This window comes from Muntiacus reevesi, chromosome 1 (genome assembly GCF_963930625.1).
Source record: "Muntiacus reevesi chromosome 1, mMunRee1.1, whole genome shotgun sequence".
Classification (NCBI taxonomy): Eukaryota; Metazoa; Chordata; class Mammalia; order Artiodactyla; family Cervidae; genus Muntiacus; species Muntiacus reevesi.
The window spans coordinates 154,279,446-154,299,472 of NC_089249.1; the positions used below are offsets into that span (position 1 = coordinate 154,279,446).

Sequence of the window (20,027 nt, forward strand, 5' to 3'; positions counted from 1 at the left end):
TGTATGTGTACCATAACTTCCTTATTCATTTGTCTGCTGCTGGACATCTAGGTCACTTCCATGTCATAGCTATTGTAAACAGTGCGTCAGTGAATATTGGGGTACATGTGTCTCATTCAGTTTTGGTTTCCTCAGTGTGTATGCTCAACACTGGGATTGCTGGGTCATATGGCAGTTCTATTTCCAGCTTTTTAAGGAGTCTCTACACTGTCGAAGGAAGTCAAAGATGACACAAATAAATGGAGAAATATACCATGTTCGTGGAACAATCAAAATAGTGAAAATGAGTGTACTCCCCAAAGCAATGTATAAATTCAGTGCAAACCCTATCAAACTACCGATGGTATTTTTCACAGAACTAGAACAAATAGTTTCATAGTTTGTATGGAAACATATACCCTTTATTATCTGGTCTTATCCTACCTTTCTAGCCCTACTGCTTTCCTTACCTTGTAAATACCTGGTTCTGATTTCATTGTATGCCTTCAAGTGCTCTTCTAGTCCCTTAAGGATAGGCTTGACATTAAAATGCTTATGAAGTTTTAAGGTAAACAACTTCAGAGGTTAATAAAATGTACACCCTAAAGAACAAATTAAGTGATTAGGTAGTATGATGGAAAGCAACTGACTTTAGGCAAAAGTGATTGTCAGGGTAAAGTAAATATAAAGCAGCAGTTTTGTGACAAGGCTGTGGATTGTGAAGAGTCTACAGCAGCATGGAACTGGTACCAGCATGCTTGATAGCTCAACCATTTCTTCTGTTCCTTCATCCCTGTCATCCTCAGGTTCTACTAGTTATTAAATTCCATAAGAATGTTACTAATTTTATATGCATAAAAATCACCTTGGAAAGGGGATGGGAGTTGATTAAATGTAAAAGTCCTGGGTTACATTCCATAGATTTAGATTCTAATTCTGTAACAAGGTAGAGCCCACAAATCTGCATTTTTAGAAACAAATAGTAGATTATTCTGATCAAATTGAAGAAATACATCTTAAGAAACACTGCTTAAAGAGTCTTTTTTTCAGCTTACTGTCTTGTGCATCACCTTTTCCATTTTCAACATAAGCAGTTTAAGCCTTTTTTTTTTTACTATTTCTTATCTTGCTGTTTTAATACCCTTGGTTAATAGGTTTCCTCTCTTCTGTTTCCTTTTTAATTCTTTGCTCTACTGCTAGATTTTCTTGTTTGAAAAAGTAACAAGTTCCATATTCAATGTACTTGGTTGAAATTTGGCACTTAAAAGAGAGACTTTCAATAGATACTAATTTCTTTCTCTCCTCTTTCTTTCTTGAATCCTGGGATAGAAACTGCCTTGCTCTGTTTTGAAATAGTTCATTTCCAACCATATTCCTGCTCTAATGTTGATTGTAGAATGTTTATGAATTGAATAAAAGTGTGAAAAAAATAAAAATTGCCACTAATTCTACTTTTAACTACAGTTAACATTTTGCTGCTTTTATTCCCAGTTTCATTCTATGTCTTTTGTATAAATAAATGTTTTACAAAATTGAGATAGACTATGTTTGATGCTTTAAAATCTGCTTTTTTTTTTTAAACTTGCAATATTACATCATGGTCATTTTCTGTATTTTAAAATACCACTGAATCATATAATTTTTAAAACCTGTACTATGATTTATTATACCATTTTATTTTTGCTGGTTATTTTGAGCTCCCCTCATTCCTGATCTTTCACTGTAGTATGCTATAGTGAACTTTGTTGAACCTCAGTGATTATTTTTCTTTGTTAAGATGCCTTGGGGTGTACTTCTGCATGAGAGGTGATACACACTTAAAAGTTTTAGATATATTCTACCAAATTACTCTTTAGAGAAATCTTATTTTAAATTGCCATCAATAATATACTAATTTGTAGTCTTGCCAGTAGTTTGTGATATTTAAAAAAACAGAACTCTCGCTAAAACTTCAGCATTAGAACTGAGACTATAAAACTCTTAGAAAACATTGGGAAAAAGCTTCATGACAGTGGGTTTGGGAACGATTTATTATTTATGACACCAAAGCACAGGAACAAAAGAAAAAGCAAGTGAATCAGACCTTATCAAAATTAAAAAGTTATGCATGAAAGAACAATGGCCATAGAATGAAAAGGCTACTCGGTATGGCAGAAATATTTGTGACTCATATATCTGATCAGGGATTAGTATCCAGAATACAAAGAACCCCTATGACTTAACAACAACAAAAAAACCCAATTAAAATAGTTCCTCCTACAAAAAACCATGTGATGTGATAGAGCTAATCCTATAGTTGTAATTGTATTTCAGTATATAAATATATCAAATCAGCACAGGTATACATTACACTTATACAATGTTCTATGTCAATTATATCACAATAAAAATTTTTTAAAATAAGCAAAGGGACTTGACTAGGTATTTCCCTAAATAAGATACAGATGAGCAGTAGGCACATGAGAAGATGCCAAGTATCATGAATCATTAAGGAAGTGGAAATCAAAACCACACTGAGGTACCACTTCATGCCCATTAAAATGACATATATATAAAAAATAATTCCAACCAAACAAAAAGTAACAAATGTTGGCAATTCGATGCTTTAAAATCTGCTTTTTTGGGGGGTATGAAGAAATTGGAAGCGTTGTGCATTGTTTGTAGGAATGCAAAATGGTACAACTGCTGGGGAAATAGTATGTCAGTTCTCTAAAAAATTAAACATAGAATTACCACATAATCTATCAGTTCCACTTCTGAGTATATATCGAAAATAATGGAAAATAGGAGCTTTTACAGAAAAGCAGAACAAAAAATGGAAGCAACCCAACTGACTGTCAACTGATGAATGGATAAACAAAATGTAGTATGTAGATAGAGTAGAATATTGTTCAGCTTTACAGAAAAACAGAATTCTGCTGTTTACTACAACATGGCTGAATCTTGAAGACATTAGGCTAAATGTTTCATAAGCCAGATGCAGAAAAGGACAAATACATGTTATTCCACTTGTAAGAGGTACTTATAATGGTTAAATTTCAGCAAGTAGAATAGAGGTTATTATGGGCTGGGAGGGGGTGGGAATGGGGAGTTATTTAATGGATAAAGAGTTGCATTGTGGATTGATGAAACATTCTGTAGATGGATAGTGGTTGTGGTTGCATAATGTGAATGTATTTAATGTCATTGAACTGTATACTTTAAAATGGTACATTTGGTATGAATATTTTATTACAGTAAAAAAGAAAAGAAAAAAAGAAAAGTCTTGTCAGTTTGGAAATAAATGTTATGTTTTCAGTTCAATTTAAAAATTTTTTTAATTAATTAATACACTTGGTTTATTGGCTTTTTTCTATGTAAGCTTATATGTTTCTACTGTGACTTCCTTAAAATATTTTTAAATTTAGAAGAACTTCTTACATATTAATCAGATTATCTCTTCATTCATTACCTATTCATTACCTGTTTTGCAAATATTTTCCTCATTTACATTTTCATTTTATTGTGCTTTTGGAGACATGGAATTTAAAAAATTTTTACACTAGTGGATTTTCCCTTTATAGCTTTTCTTTCTGTTTGTGGTTAGGAAGCCCTTCTCATCTTGACGTATCTTTCAGATTTTGTATTTCCCAAAGTGCTTAACATAGTGCCATACGCATATTGGCTGTAATGTGAACATGAGGTTTTAGGATTGGATGAGCCCTTAGGGTGTTTAACCTAGCTGCTTTATTTTACGGGTATGTAAGCTTAAAGCTTGGGGAGGCCACCCTGCCATGGTAGGTAGTAGCACATTCCAGAACAGCCAGTCGCTGTCTTTTGACTTTTAGCCCAGTCTGTTCTCCACTGAACTTAAAATAATTCTGCTTTATGGATGGTGAACACAGAGTATCTTTAGTTGGGTAAAAGTTCAATGATATAAAAAGCAAAGAGGTAAACGGAAAACACAGTTGCCAATGAAAATTATTTGACAATCATTATTGATCATTATGCTTCCTAAATGACTGGAACTTTTGCTCATAGTAAAGTTATTTTGAATACTCCCCTTCTAGTTATAATTATTAGGCTTCTGTTAGAATTAATGGAACATTTATGTTTAGGAGTAACAGTTAGAACTGGACATGGAACAAACTAGGAAAGGAATACATCAAGGCTATATAATGTCACCCTGCTTATTTAACTCATATGCAGAGTACATCATGTAAAATGCTGGGCTGGATGAATCACAAGCTGGAATGAAGATTGCTGGGAGGAATATCAACAACCTCAGATATGCATATGATACCACTTTAATGGCAGAAAGTGAAGAGGAACTCCCACATCCATATATCCATACATGACTACTGGAAAAACCATAGCTTTGCCTAGACAGTAGTCATATATGGATATGAGAGTTGGACTATAAAGAAATTAGAGTGCTGAAGAATTGATGCTTTTGAACTGTGGTGTTGGAGAAAACTCGAGAGTCCCTTGGACTTCAAGGAGATCCAACCAGCCCATCCTAAAGAAAATCAGTCCTGAATATTCATTGGAAAGACTGGTGCTAAAGCTGCAACTCCAATACTTTGGCCACCTGATGTGAAGAACTGACTCATTTGAAAAGAGTCTGATAACTGGGAAAGATTGAAGGCAGGAGGAGAAGGGGATGACAGAGGAGGAGATGGTTGGATGGCATCACCTATGTGATGGACATGAGTTTGAGTAGACTCTGGGAGTTGGTAATGGGCAGGGAAGTCTGACATGCTATAGTCCATGGGATTGCAAAGAGTCGGACACGACTGAGTGACTAAACTGAACTGAACTGAAGAGGAACTAAAAAGCCTCTAGATGATGGTGAAAGACAAGAATGAAAAAGTTGGCTTAAAACTCAACATTCAAAAAACAAAGATCATGGTGTCTGGTCCCATTACTTCATGGTGAATAGATGGGGAAACAGTGACAGATTTTATTTTCTTGGGCTCCAAAATCACTGTGGATAGTGACTGCAGCCACAAAATTAAAAGGCGCTTGCTCCTTGGGAAGCCAGACTGTGTATTAAAAAGCAGAGACGTCACTTTACCAACAAAGGTCTGCGTAGTCAAAGCTATGGTTTTTCCAGTGAAAGAAAGAAAAGAAAGAGAAGTCACTCAGTCGTGTCTGACTCTTTTTGACCCCATGGACTGCAGCCTACCAGGCTCCTCCATCCATGGAATTTTCCAGGCAAGAATACTGGAGTGGGTCGCTATTTCCTTCTCCAGGAGATCTTCCTGATCCCAGGGATTGAAACGAGGTCTCCCACATTGTAGGCAGATGCTTTACCGTCTGAGCCACATGTGAGTTGGACCAGTCTGAGTACTGAAGAATTAATGCTTTGGAACTGTGGTGCTGGAGAAGACTCTTGAGAGTCTCTTGGACAGGATCAAATTAGCCAGTCCTAAAGGAAATCAACCCTGAATATTCATTGGAAGGACTAAGGCTAAAGCTGAAGTTCCAATACTCTGGCTACTTGATTCAGAGAGCCAACTGATTGGAAAAGACCCTGATGCTGGGAAAAATTTGAGGGCAGGAAGAGAAGGGAGCAACAGAGGATGAGATCATTGGATGGCATCATCAACTCAATTAACATGAGTTTGAGCAATCTCTGGGAGATAGTGAAGTACAGGGACGCCTCGTGTGCTACAGTCTATGGGGTCACAAATAGTCAGACACGACTTAGCAACTAAACAAACAAACAAAAAATGTTTAGGAAAAAAGGCCTTTTAATCTTACAGACACAGTTAAACATTGGCCTTTAGAACAATCTGATAGAGTATTTTGTGTGCTTTGTTGGGTGTAATCTCAAATCCTGTAGGACCCAGTGATATACTGTAAATAACCTAAAACTGAGTAGCATTTTCTGGAACCCTCTTGTCTCAGACTTTGTAAGTTGTCACATATTTATGATTCTGTTGATGACTATAGGTGTTACAGTAGTGATCTTTTTGTTTAAATTTGTATGTTTGAGCAGCAAGATATACAAGGACTGCATCTTTGAATATCTGAGGTGAAAATGTATAGAGGGAAAAGCAATGGAACATTGTGTTGTAGGTTTTGCCATTAACTTACGAGTTGTTTTTGGGTAGGTCGTATCCCAGGATGATTTTAAACAGCCTGTCAGCTGGGTCCTTTCTAGCCCTGAATATCTAATATATAATATGTAATATGCTGCTTCTGCTACAGAATCTTAGTCAGATTTTTTCCAAAAGAGCAGTTTCATAGTTGAAACAAATGTTTGTAGGTGTTGATGGCTTATAGTGTTTAAAATAAGGAAATGAATGGAGGCACTGGAAGATTTCTGACATTACCAGAAAAAGTGTAATTTGAACAAAGGAGGGCAGAAATTCACTTTTGAGATTTGTGTTTGAGAGAAAGTCACATATTATTTCTCATTTTCTAGGTGACAGGTTTGATTCTCTTGTGTTTACTGGGAGACTAAGTCTCAGTTTTCTTTAGGGGCAGTTTTTACTTTTTGGTGCCAGGTTGTGGTGCTGGTGTTGTTGTTTTTCATTACAAAATAGCAACAGGTGACATTAATATGAAATACATTCTTAGCTTTTTTTTTTTAATGTGGAATTCAAGTCTCAGGGAGGGCCTATAAATTGAGTCAGTAACTAATAGTCCCTTAGTGATAGAATTGAGATAATGCTTTTCAACTTAGTGATCATTAATTTTATACAGTCTCAAGGAGTTCCCCAAAATTATGAATTATACTTTGGAGAATCACTGCTTTAGACCCACCAAAATACTGTTGTAAAGAAGTCTCAAATGGATCAACCTGATATGCATGAAATTTAAGGACCCATCAAAATAAACTTCTACACTTCTTAGAGGCAAACCATTAAATACAGACATTCATTGAGCCTGCTAGGCTCCTCTGTCCATGGAATTTTCCAGGCAAGAATACTGGATTGGGTTGCCATTTCCTACTTCAGGGGATCTTCCTGACCCAGGGATCAAATCCCCATCTTTGCATCTCCTGCATTGGCAGGCAGATTCTTTACCACTGAGACACTGGGAAACCTTCAAAATAATGACTACACTCTTCCTTAATAGAAGCAGTGCAAGCCAGGAGACAATGTAATGATGTTTCTAAGTGCCAAAGAAGTAAAATGTCAACCTGGAATGCTATATTCAACAAATGTATCTTTCAGAAATGAAAACTAAATTAAGACTTTATTTTTCATAGAAAAGCTACAAGAGCTATTAAACTATCAAAGTAAGTTCCTCGAGCTGAAGAAAATGATAGAAGATAGGAAACTAGATTAACACAAAGAAACGAAGAGAAATGGTAAAAATATGGGTATATTTTTTCTTTTGTTTAAATTTCTTTAAAAGATAATTGACTTTATAGATGTAAAGGTATGGAAGGAACACAATGAACAGGAGAGGGGAATGGAAGTATCTTTTTGTAAGATAAGTCCCGTGTTATTTGAAGATGGACTGTGTGAAATTAAATATGCATATTGTAAACCCTAGACCAATCCCTAAAACAATGAAACATACATAAAAGTAATTAAATCAAGAGTTGAAAATACCTAAAATATTCAGTATTTGCAAATGAAGGTAGAGAAAGATGATAAAAGAAATAAAAATCAAGACAAATAGAAAAAAATAATAAGCATATAATTAAACTTCCTTCACATCCTTATGAGAAGGTAGAGATTGTGAGACTGTATAACAAAGGAAAACCAATTATTTTTTTTCCATTTATTTTTATTAGTTGGAGGCTAATTACTTTACAGTATTGTTGTGGTTTTTGCCATACATTGACATGAATCAGCCATGGATTTACATGTGTTCCCCATCCTGATCCCCCCTCCCACCTCCCTCCCCATCCCATCCCTCTGGGTCTTCCCAATGCACCATCCCTGAGCACTTGTCTCTTGCATCCAACCTGGGCTGGTGATCTGTTTCACCCTTGATAGTATACTTGTTTCAATGCTGTTCTCTCTGAACACCCCACCCTCGCCTTCTCCCACAGAGTCTAAAAGTCTGTTCTGTACATCTGTGTCTCTTTTTCTGTTTTGCATATAGGGTTATCGTTATCATCTTTTTAAATTCTATATATATGTGTTTGTATACTGTATTGGTGTTTATCTTTCTGGCTTACTTCACTCTGTATAATGGGCTCCAGTTTCATCCATCTCATTAGAACTGATTCAAATGAATTCTTTTTAATGGCTGAGTAATAGTCCATGGTGTATATGTACCACAGCTTCCTTATCCATTCGTCTACTGATGGGCATCTAGGTTGCTTCCATGTCCTGGCTATTATAAACAGTGCTGCGATGAACATTGGGGTGCACGTGTCTCTTTCAGATCTGGTTTCCTTGGTGTGTATGCCCAGGAGTGGGATTGCTGGGTCATATGGTAGTTCTATTTCCAGTTTTTTAAAGAATCTCCACACTGTTCTCCATAGTGGCTGTACTAGTTTGCATTCCCACCAACGGTGTAGGAGGGTTCCCTTTTCTCCACACCCTCTCCAGCATTTATTGCTTGTAGACTTTTGGATAGCAGCCATCCTGACTGGCATGTAATGGTACCTCATTGAGGTTTTGATTTGCATTTCTCTGATAATGAGTAATGTTGAGCATCTTTTCATGTGTTTGTTAGCCATCTGTATGTCTTCTTTGGAGAAATGTCTGTTTAGTTCTTTGGCCCATTTTTTTGATTGGGTCATTTATTAGGAGAACCAATTATATATGTATAAGAAATCCACTTTAAATATAACATATGAGATTGAAATATAAATAAGAAAATAGTAACTAATATATGTATTCTATTAATCACATGTTAATACTCAATGAACTAAAATTCTGTTTAAGTACTGTTATGAAGGCTAAATGGGGACACTTTATAATGATGAAAATGTCAGTTAATCTTAAAGACATAAGTATCCTAAATGTGTGTATATATAATAATGACTTTGAAAGTCTGTGTACCAAAAACTAGTCACTAGAACTGCAATGATAAAAGGAAAAAAACTACAGTTGTAATTGGGCATAAAAACACTCCTTTCTCATAGTAATGTTCAAAACAACAGATAGAAAATATGAATAGCATATCAACCAATTTGACTCACTTGAAATAGATAAAATGCTTCTTAAAACCATGCATGCATGCTCAGTCACTCATTCATGTCCAACTCTTTGCCACCACATGAACTATAGCCCACCAGGCTTTCTCTGTGCCTGGAGTGTTTCAGGCAAGCATACTGGAGTGAGTTGCCATTTCCTTCTCCAGGGAGTCTTGCTGACCCAGGGATCAAACCTAGGTCTCCTGCACTGCAGGTGGATTCTTTTATCACTGAACCACTTGGGAAGCCCTCTCATAACCATAGGAAAATTTATATTCTTTTCACCTGCATTTGCTACATTCATTAAGGTTAAAAAAAATGCTCTGCCATGAAACAAGTCACAGAAAGTGACCCAAAGTGACTTAAAAAGTCATGTGAGGTATGTTCTCTGACTCAGTGGAATTAAAATAGAGATCAAAGGAAACTTGAAAATTCTGATATATTTGGTAATTAACATACAAGTGTGCATTGTAAGTCACTTCAGTCATGTTCAACTGTCTGGGACCCTATGGGCTTTTGCCTGCAAGGCTTCTCTGTCCATGGGACTCTCCAGGCAAGAATACTGGAGGTAATTAGCATATCTGTAAGTAAACTAAGGATCAACAAAGAAATCACAAAGGAAATTAGAAAATATTTTTAGTTATGAGGGAAACATTGCATATCAAGATTTGTTTTATGCTGACAGGTATGGAAGGGAAATTTATGGTTCACATGCTTATTTATATAAGAAGGAAGTTCTGAAAGCTATGATCAAAGCTTCCACTTGAGAAATAAGGAAAGTGTCCCCACTCTACCCCACCCTTCTGCTTTTGAGAACCAAATATACCTTTACCAACTGGACTAGAAAACCTCGTAATTCACGAGGCTTTGGGTAGAGTACAGTTGATTCTTGAACAACTCAGGGGTTACGGGTACCAACCCTTTGCACTACTTAATATCCACATACAACTTATAGTCAACCCTCTGTATACCCTTTTCCTTTCTATCTGCAGTACTTCATCCACTGATTCAACCAACTGCAAATTATATAATACTGTAGTGTTTACTGTTGAAAAATAATCCATGTATAAGTGAACCCTCATAGTTCAAACCTGTGTTGTTTAAGAGTTAACTGTACTAAGAAGGCTCTTGTCTTAGTAGTGTCAAGAGTAGTCCTAAATACCACTCATGTGGTACAACATCTTAAAAGCAAAGACCCAAAAGCACAGAACTATTTTCAAGTAACTGCCTCCCAAAATAAAGTTCAAGTATATTTAGAGGAAAAAGAAAATATTTAGCACATATCAAGGTAAAATTCAGTGTCTGGCATGCATCCAATAAAGATTACCAGGCATACAAGAAAGAGGAGAGCCTGACCCATAAAAGAAAATCAGTTAACCAAAAACAACCTGGAATTGACACAGATGTTGAAATTAGCAAATAAGGACATTAAAACAATTATTATAACTGTTAAGTTCAGAAAGAGAGAGAAAAGATTTCAAATCATAAATGACTGAAAATGTAAAAATAGCCCAAATTGAATGTCTAGAGGTTAAGACCATGATATGATGTCTGATATGAAAAACGTATAAAGTAGGATTAACAGAAGATTAGACACTGAAGAAGAAAAGATTAGTGAATTTGAAGACATCACAGTAAAACCCAGTTTGGAAAAGTATTTGACTCTTGCTACAGAGTTAAAAATACACTGACTATTCTCTTAGGTATTTCCCCAAGAGAGATGAAATCATATGTCCCATCACAGACATGTATGTTATTTGTAACCTCAAATATTTATTTGTACTCTCAAACTGTGGAAAACAACAAATGTCCATAAACCAGTGAATGGATAAACAAATTGTTTATATTCATCCAATGGAATACTATTTGGTAATAAAAGAAACAGATTGTCATTATATGTAACAATGTGGAAGAATCTTAGACAATGTATTTTGAATGAAAGCCATATTTTAAAAGTATATTTTGAAATTCTTTTTATCTAAAATTCTAGATAATTTGAACCAATTCATAGTCACCAAAATCAAATCACTGGTTCCCTGAGGATATGGAAAGGGGTAGTGTGGAAGAGTTAACAAGGTCTATAAGAAAACTTTTTGGGGTTGCTGAATAAATTAATAATCTTGATTATGATGGTGGTTTCACTGCTTTATATATTTGTTAAAACTTACCAAATCACAGATTGTGAATATGTGTATTTTGTTTTTTACCAATCATAATAACACTTGAATTTTTTTGAAAAGAGCAAGTCAAACCCTAAGTAAGTATGGAAGGAAAAACATATACATACATAGACACAGGCATAGAAATCAATAAAGCAGAAAATGGATAAACATTATAGAGAAAATGAACACAACCTAAAGCTTTTATTTTTTTTTTTTTGAGAAGATCAATAAAGGTGGTAATTCTCTTGTTAATGTGAATAAGAACAAGAGAGAGAAAACACAAGTTAATCATATTGAGAATGAAAGGTACCTACAAACATTAAATTGGTTATAAGGCAACATTAAGAATAGATTCATGCTAGAAAATTTAAAAGTTACATAAAACACTTAAAAAGCTAGAAAAATTATTTTAAAGGTGTAAGTTACCACAACTGACAGAGAAAAAATTTAAAATCTTAATTGCTCTACATCTAATATATAAAGCTATAACAATCAAAGCTTTCCCTGCTCCCTTCCCCACTTCCTCCTCCTCCAAACAAAGAAACAAACCCCAAGCCCAGATGGATTCACTGGTAGAGTCTGTCTAATATTTAAGGAAGAAGTGTTAGAAATCATTCACAAATAGAGAAAGATGAACTATTACCTAATTTATTTTATGTAAATCAACATTAACCCTGATACTAAAACCAAAGACATAGGAAAAGGAAACTATTATAGACTGATATTTCTTAAAGTCTAGAGGCAGAAATCCTTTAAAGATATTTATAAATTGAACTCATTAAATGTAAAAAAATATATAGATATGTATAATGATACCTCATGGTCAAGTGGGCTTTACTCAGGAATACAAGGCTTGTTTAACAGTTTGTATAAATCCATTATTAATTTGCCATATTAGTACAATGAATGAGAGAAAATCTATTGATTATTTTAATAGATGGAGGGAAAAGCATTTGACAATATTTAATAATATTTGGCTTCTCTGGTGACTCAGTGGTAAAGAATCCACCACCAATACAGGAGATACAGGTTCAATCCCTGTCAGGAAGATCTCCTGGAGAAGGAAATGGCAACCCATTCTAGTAATCTTGACCAGGAAATCCCATGGACAGAGGAGCTTGGCAGGCTACAGTCCTTGGGGTTGCAAAAGAGACGACTTAGTGACTAAAAATCATTTAAAATGTCATTTATTTTTAAAAAAGTTTTTAAATACTTAAATTCCCAGCAAAATAAGAATAAAAGGAAGCAACCCAACAATGGTTCTCTTGTCTTCATATCCTCACCATCACTTATCTCTTCTCTTTTTGATGGTAGCCATTCTAACAGATGTGAGATGATACCTCATTATGGCTTTTTGTTTGTATTTCCCTAGTATTTAGTGATATTGAGCATCTTTTCATGTACCTGTTGGCCATTTTTTTTCTTCTTTGGAAAGCTGTCTAATCAGTTTTAGTTGGATTATTTGGGGGTTTTTGTTATTGAGTTATGTGAGTTCTTTACATATTTTGGATATTAAACCCATATCAGATGTATGCTTGGCAGTCAGTGGAGTGTTCCTTAATGAAATCTACATATCGTCACAGTTTTCATATATAGGGGTACTATAGTGGCAGTGCCATCTGCCTGTAATGTAGGAGACCTGGGTTCAATCCCTGGGTCAGGGAGCTCCCCTGAAGAAGAGAATGGCAACCTACTCCAGTATCCTTGCCTAGAGAATTCCGTGGACAGAAGAGCCTGGTGGGCTACAATTCATGGGATTGCAAAGAATTGAACACAACTGAGTAACTTAGCACAATCACATAAGAAATACAGCTCACCTTTCTCTTATTTCTATGAAGAGAACAATCCTTTCTCAACAGTGATATTTTTGAAGGTCAAAGTTGATGTATTTTGTGCTTTTAAAAGATAATGTTGAATCAGAATTCTTTTTATGATGTTTAATCACTATCCAAAGTGCCCAGATAGGAATTTTCTTAGGAAAGCAAAAAAAAAAAAAAAAAAAAAAAATGTCACTAAGGACACTTTCCCAGTAGTCATGGATGGATGTGAGAGTTGGACTACAAAGAAAGCTGAGTGCCGAAGAATTGATGCTTTTGAACTGTGGTGTTGGAGAAGACTCTTGAGAGTCCCTTGGACTGCAAGAAGATCCAACCAGTCCATCCTAAAGGAGATCAGTCCTGGGTGTTCATTGGAAGGACTGATGCTGAAGCTGAAACTCCAGTATTTTGGCTACCTGATGCGAAGAGCTCACTTATTTGGGAAGACCCTGATGCTGGGAAAGATTGAGGGCAGGAGGAGAAGGGGACGACAGAGGATGAGATGGTTGGATGGCATCACCGACTCAATGGACATGAGTTTGAGTAAACTCCGGGAGTTGGTGATGGACAGGGAGGCCTAGCGTGCTGCAGTTCATGGGTCACCAAGGGTCAGACACGACCGAGCAACTGAACTGACTGAACTGAAGGCCAATGAAGGGTTCGATTGTAGCATTGCTTACCTAGACCCCTGTGATTCCATATAACTTATGTAGGGTAAGCTCCACCTTCCTTCTTTTCCTTTATCAGCATGGAATTACTTTTCTTTTAATGTATAGTATGACCATTTTCTATAGTGTTTAATCGCTTATTATAAATGGAATTGCATTACATGTTAATCTAAAATATAGATTAACCAATCTAATAAAAGCATATACATGAAACACTTGTACATTCTGATTTAATGATCTGTTTATTATACTGTAGAACCAGAAATGAGCCAGTTAATTAACTAATAAGTAGACTTGATTCCTGGAAAGTACTTTGTAGCATACTGGAAAAATTGTGATTCCTTACTGTTTCTGATTAGCATCATTTTCACTTTTGCTTTTACCTTTTGGTCTTTTTCTTCACCAAATAGCATATCCTTTCCTTTGATTTGGTTCTCCTTCACAACCCTAATATACTTCATGCTTGGTTTTAATCCAGCTACAATTGAAACTGAGTTTAAGTCTCATCTGTCTCACAAAGCCTTCTTCTATTTGATCCTACATAACTTTTTTTTCTTTTCTTAAATTCTGTTCCTTTTCTCTTTAAGACAGTTTAAATTGTCTTCTAGATTATATGCATTGGTTGTTTTTTTTTTTCCAGCTACTTTCATGTCTCTTCTTATCCTTGAACCTTAGAGGTAGATAAGATAGACAATATTATTCCCCATTTTACAGATACAAAAACTAAGAATAGACAAGTTATTTTATTTCTTTAAGCTAAGACTTCAACCCCAAATTGCACTGCACAGTTTGCTTTCCTTATACTATAATGCCTCAAGTTTTATACTTTACTGACTACTTCCACCATATGCTCATCACATACTGGTTTGTTGGTTGGTTTGAAATAGATTGTTTCTATTCAAAACCCCGTCACTGATATCTGTTTCTTTTTAAAAAGCTGCTTAATTAATTAATTATTAAGTTTTTTATTATAATGTTGAAACGTTAGTTCTTCAATGGGGCATCATGTTGTATAATCAAAATTTGAAGTTTGGGCTACTGAAATTTTTCATATTCATTCATGAAACAAATGTCATTGACTTGACCATATGCCTAATATTAGTACTAGCTTTGGATATGAATAAATATTGATTGTATTATTTTGTTAGTAATATCTGGTCTCTTCTTATTTGTACAGGAGAAATTAAACAGATCTTAGAAAATGAACTTCAGATACCTATGTCTAAAATGCTGTTAAAAGGCTGGAAGACTGGAGACGTGGAAGACAGTGTGAGTTTCATAATTACCTAGAAATAAAATTAAGTTATGCTATTGACTGAAGTATAAAATTGTTTTTTGTTAATGTTACATATGACAGATGGAGATTTGGTAATAGTAACTTAGTTTAAGAATACAGTAAACAATGTTTTTTAAGTTAAAAATTTCACAATCAGCAACATTTGTTAGGTATGTAAGTAAAATCACTCTTTGGCATACTTTTCCTATTTAGAAGTATTTTATAGACGTCAACTTGACATCTTTTTTTGAGAGCATTTTATCGTTTTCTCAAACCTCATATGCTGTCAGTAATTGCCTAGGAATAATAATTTTCTAAACAGTTACTTGTTGGCCTGAAATAAGTCATACCCAGTATATATACATTTATGAAAGTGAGTGTTAGACACTCAGTTGTTTCCATCTTTGCAACCCCATGGACTGTAGTAGCCCACCAGGCTCTTCTGTCCTTGTAATTCTCCAGGCAAGAATATTATACATATATAATACTATATATAAGTGCAGGAGTGGGTAACTATTCCTTTCTCCAGGGGATCTTCCCAACTCAGGGATTGAACCCTGCATTGCAGGGCCACTGCATTGCAGGTGGATTCTTTACCATCTGAACCACCAGGGAAGCCCATATATGTTTATATCAAGTATTTATATGGAACAAAAAAGGTAATAGGAAATATTTTTAACTTAGACACTTAAATGGTAAGAGTATTTCTTTGTTACTTGGATAGGGTCAGGTGCATGGATGAGTTATGTTTTAAGAATTTACACAAAACGTTGCAATTTTAAGCTAGTAGTTGCTATTCTCAAGCACCCATTTGCAGCCTCAGGCATAAAATACTTTATGCACATTCTTTTCCTGACAGAGTGGTAAGGGATGGAAAGAAATGAGTTAACTAAAGTTTTAGGTGTTTGAAATAGAAATAACTAAATCTTTTCACATTAGTTACTGAGTTGATATTTAAATACCAGGCATAAACTTAAAATCTTCAACTTTTGGTTCAACTCTCTGTCAACAGCTTCTGGTAGACACTGTGCTTATAAATATTTGTATGTGAGTTCATTTGATATATGGAGATATTCTGAGTACTTCATTAAGTTATTTATAGGAATTTCAGGTTGGCAAGATATTTATAAATTTAAGTACAAATTAGTGATATGCTATATTAGAGGTTATTGATACTATAAAAATATTATCAATAACTTCAGATATGCAGAGGACAACACCCTAATACCAGAAAGCTAAGAGGAATTGAAGAGCCTCTTAATAAAGGTGAGAGAAGAGAATTAGAAAGCTGATTTAAAGCTCAACATTCATAAAACTAAGGTCATAGCATCCAGTCCTGTCACTTCATGGCAAATAGATGGGGAAAAAATAGAAACAGTGAGAGACTTTATTTTCTTAGGCTCCAGAATAACTGCAGATGGTGACTGCAGCCATGAAATTAAAAGATGCTTGCTCCTTGGGAAAAAAGCTATGACCAACCTAGACAGCATATTAAAAAGCCGAGACATCACTTTGCCGACAAGTTCCATCTAGTCCAAGTTGTGTGTTTTCCAGTAGTCATGCATGGATGTGAGTGTTGGACCATAAAGAAGGCTGAGCATCAACGAATTGATGCTTTTGAACTGTGGTGTTGGAGAAGACTCTTGAGAGTCCCTTGGACTGCAAGGAGATCAAACCAGTTAATCCTAAAGGAAATCAGTCCTGAATATTCACTGGAAGGACTGATGCTGAAGCTGAAACTCCAACACTGTGGCCAGCTAATGTGAAGAGTCAACTAATTGGAAGAGACCCTGATGCTGGGAAGGCAGGCGGAGAGGGGGCCAACAGAGGATAAGATGGCTGGATGGCATCATCGACTCAGTTGGACATGAGTGAGTTTGAGCAAACTGCGGAGATGATGAAGGACAGAGAAGCCTCGTATCCTGCACTCCACAGGGTCCCAAAGAGTTGGACACGACTGAGCGACTGAACAACAATAGCAGTATTAGGGGTTAGCTAACTTTTTCTGTACTGAGCCAGGTAGTTAATATTTTAGGCTTTGTGGGCCATGGAATCTCTATTGCAACCACTCAGTTCTGCTATCATAGATGAAAATAACTTTAGACCATATGTGAACCAGTGAGCATGACTGTTGGATTAAATCAATATTTGTGGACATAGAAATTTTGCATTTTATATAATTTCACATATCAGACACTACTTTTCTTTTGATTTTTTTTCAAACATTTAAAAATGCAAAAACCATGCTCAACTGATGGGCCATATAAAAGTTAAGTAGTAGGCTGAATTTTTGCACAGGCTATAGTTGACTGACCCCTGGTACTTCATGACTGTTCTAATTGAAACGTAGATTTAAGAATAAAAAGAAGTGCTGACTGAGTAAATCAACAACCTTGGCAGAAATAAAACAGCAAAATGCATTAATTTACATAGCTATATCTTTTATCCATTAATTTATTGGGAAACCCATGGATATGAATTACCTACCTGGCATTTTTGGTAGCTTGTGAAAAGAAAGGCAGACATTTTCAAAATGTTTTTAAAGCAATGTGTTCTGATAAGTTGTTTCTCAGTAGTCGTAAGAGATTGGTTCCAGCATCTCCCCCCTCAAACCAAAATCTATGGATGCTCAAGGCCCTTATATAAAATGGCATCATATTTGCATATAACCTATACATCCTCTATATGCTTTAAATCATCTCTAGATTACTTACAATACCTAATACAATGTAAATGCTATGTAAATAGTTGCTGATGTGTGGCGGATTCAAGTTTTGCTTTTTGGAGCTTTTGGAATTTTTATTTTTACGAGTATTTTCCATCCTTGGGTGTGGAACCTTTGGATACAGAAGGCTGACTGTTTATATGCTCTTCTCCTTAAGTGGTATTTGCTATTTCTATGCCATTAATTTTCTGATTGCTCCCAAATATGTATTGTTGGGTTATACTTCTGTGAATTCATATAACCAAATTGGTAGTTCACTTTTATTCTTGCATACCTTATTGGCATTTTTAACTTAACATATTTAAAATGGAACTTTTGATTTTTCTTCCCATGCCATTTCTCTACCAGTCTTCCCCAGTAAATGGCAGAACCATATCACCACTGCTAAATCCAAAAATGTGGGCATTAATCTTTTCCCATTTGAAAAACACCTAATCCTCGGAAACTGACACAGCACACTATGTATCAACTATACTTCAGTAATTAAATTTTAAAAATAAATAAATTAATTGGTCATGCTCTGCAGCTTGCGGGATCTTAATTCTCCAACCAGGGACTGATCCTGGTTCATGGCAGTGAAAGCACTAAGTCCTAGCTACTGGATTGCCAGAGAGTTCCTCAATAAAATAATTTTTTTTTAAATTTCAAAAGTACCTAATCCTTAGTAAGTCCTATAGAGTCTGTTTTTAAAATATATCTCAACCATAGCCACTTTACAGTATTGTTATCACATGGCCTAATCCATGCTGTTAGCATATCTTGCCTGGACCAGTGTAATAGCTTCATTATTGTTTTTCCAGCTTTTTTGGGGGGATTCTTCCTATGCATTCTCCATAGAGGAGCCACAGTGTTCTTTTAAAAACATAATTCAAATTATATCACTTTCCTGGTAAAATATAACTTTTTATTGCACTCAATAAAATTTAAGCTACTCACCATGGTTTAAAAGGTATTGTATTATTTACCTGATATTCATCTTTACAACCTCATCTTCAACCTTTCATACCTTCACTTTCCAAGCTGCAATCATAGAACCTTTTAATTCTTCTAAAATCCTCAAGCTCTTTACATCTTTATCTGACAGATGCTGTTTAGCTGCCTGGAATGCTTTACCCTCAGTTCTTCACGTGGGTGACTTTTTCATCCTTCAAGTCTCAGCTTAAATGTTAGTTTCTCTAACAGATGTTTGTATTTTGTAAAATGGTTCCCATCCCTGCATTTTCTATCACAACACCATAAAAAATGGAGTTTCTTTCATCATTAGATATTCAGTGCCTATTATAATAAGCATCAAACAAATGTTTGTGGAATGACTGACCTACTTAAAGTATGTTGAATCATATCATATGTGGTTTGAGAAGGAAGATTTATTGGAGAATCTTTGGATCAGGCATGGTAAAATGACAGTAATGACCAAGTGGTAAGACCAAGCTGTTATCAGTAATCATCAAAGTAAAATAATGAAATAAAAAATAGTAAAAGTAACTTTCCTGTGTTTGTATGCCATATTTTTTTTGTTTGTTTGCATGTTAACTCTTGCAAGGCAACACAGATCGATTTCAGAATAACTTGCGTATATTTGACAAAAAGATTCAGAACTTCAAGGCTTCCTGGATAATTGTGAAGTTATGATTAATTGCCTATTACAGTGTTTTTTTCAAACCACGGGTCACAAACCATTAGTGCGTTGTGAAGTTAATTGAGTGGGTTATATCCAGCATTAAAAGAAAAGGAAATAGGGTAAAGGATGTCAGAATATATTGCAAATAATGAGTAAGTATTAAGGCATGACAAATATAAGTCAAGAGTAAGTCCCAAAGCTTATGAAGGAAGACTGCCTTTAGTAAGATGGGTCCTCTAATGGAGGGTCAAGAAAAAATTCCTTAGGTTATATGCTAGGATAAGATCAGCTCTCCCCAGGTGTCCCTGCTTTCATATGCAGGGTTAAAAGTGATTCCTAGATATCCACTCCACCTTTCTTTCCAATACTTTCAGGCTTGACATTATTATTTGCTTTGATTCAACCAGAACCAGTTTCATTATGCCTTTTATACTGTTTATGCCAGTCACCACAAGGAGTCTCAGATTCCCAAATTATTCCTCACTTAAATCTCCATAGCCTCTGTACAGCCCATATCTGTCTCTCTTCATTTTTCTCTCCTCTGCTTGAAACTTTTTTCCTGAGCCCTATGGAACTAATTTCATCATTAGCAAAATTCTTTCTATTGCCAAACTCTTGCCTATACATTCTCTTCACCATCTACCTCTGACTGAAATCTGCCTTCCTGAGGATATTGTTTCTCTGGAGG

At 35.3% G+C, this 20,027-nt stretch overlaps 1 protein-coding gene across 1 annotated transcript in view; it reads left to right on the plus strand.

Annotated features, from left to right (window-relative positions):
- The window catches only part of FAF1 (Fas associated factor 1), a 481,413-nt gene that overhangs the window by 168,973 nt on the left and 292,413 nt on the right, over positions 1–20,027 (plus strand). Inside the window, exon 5 of the mRNA XM_065913426.1 lies at positions 14,895–14,986. Within this exon, the coding sequence (XP_065769498.1) occupies positions 14,895–14,986 (92 nt within the window). The remainder of the gene's footprint in view (positions 1–14,894; positions 14,987–20,027) is intronic.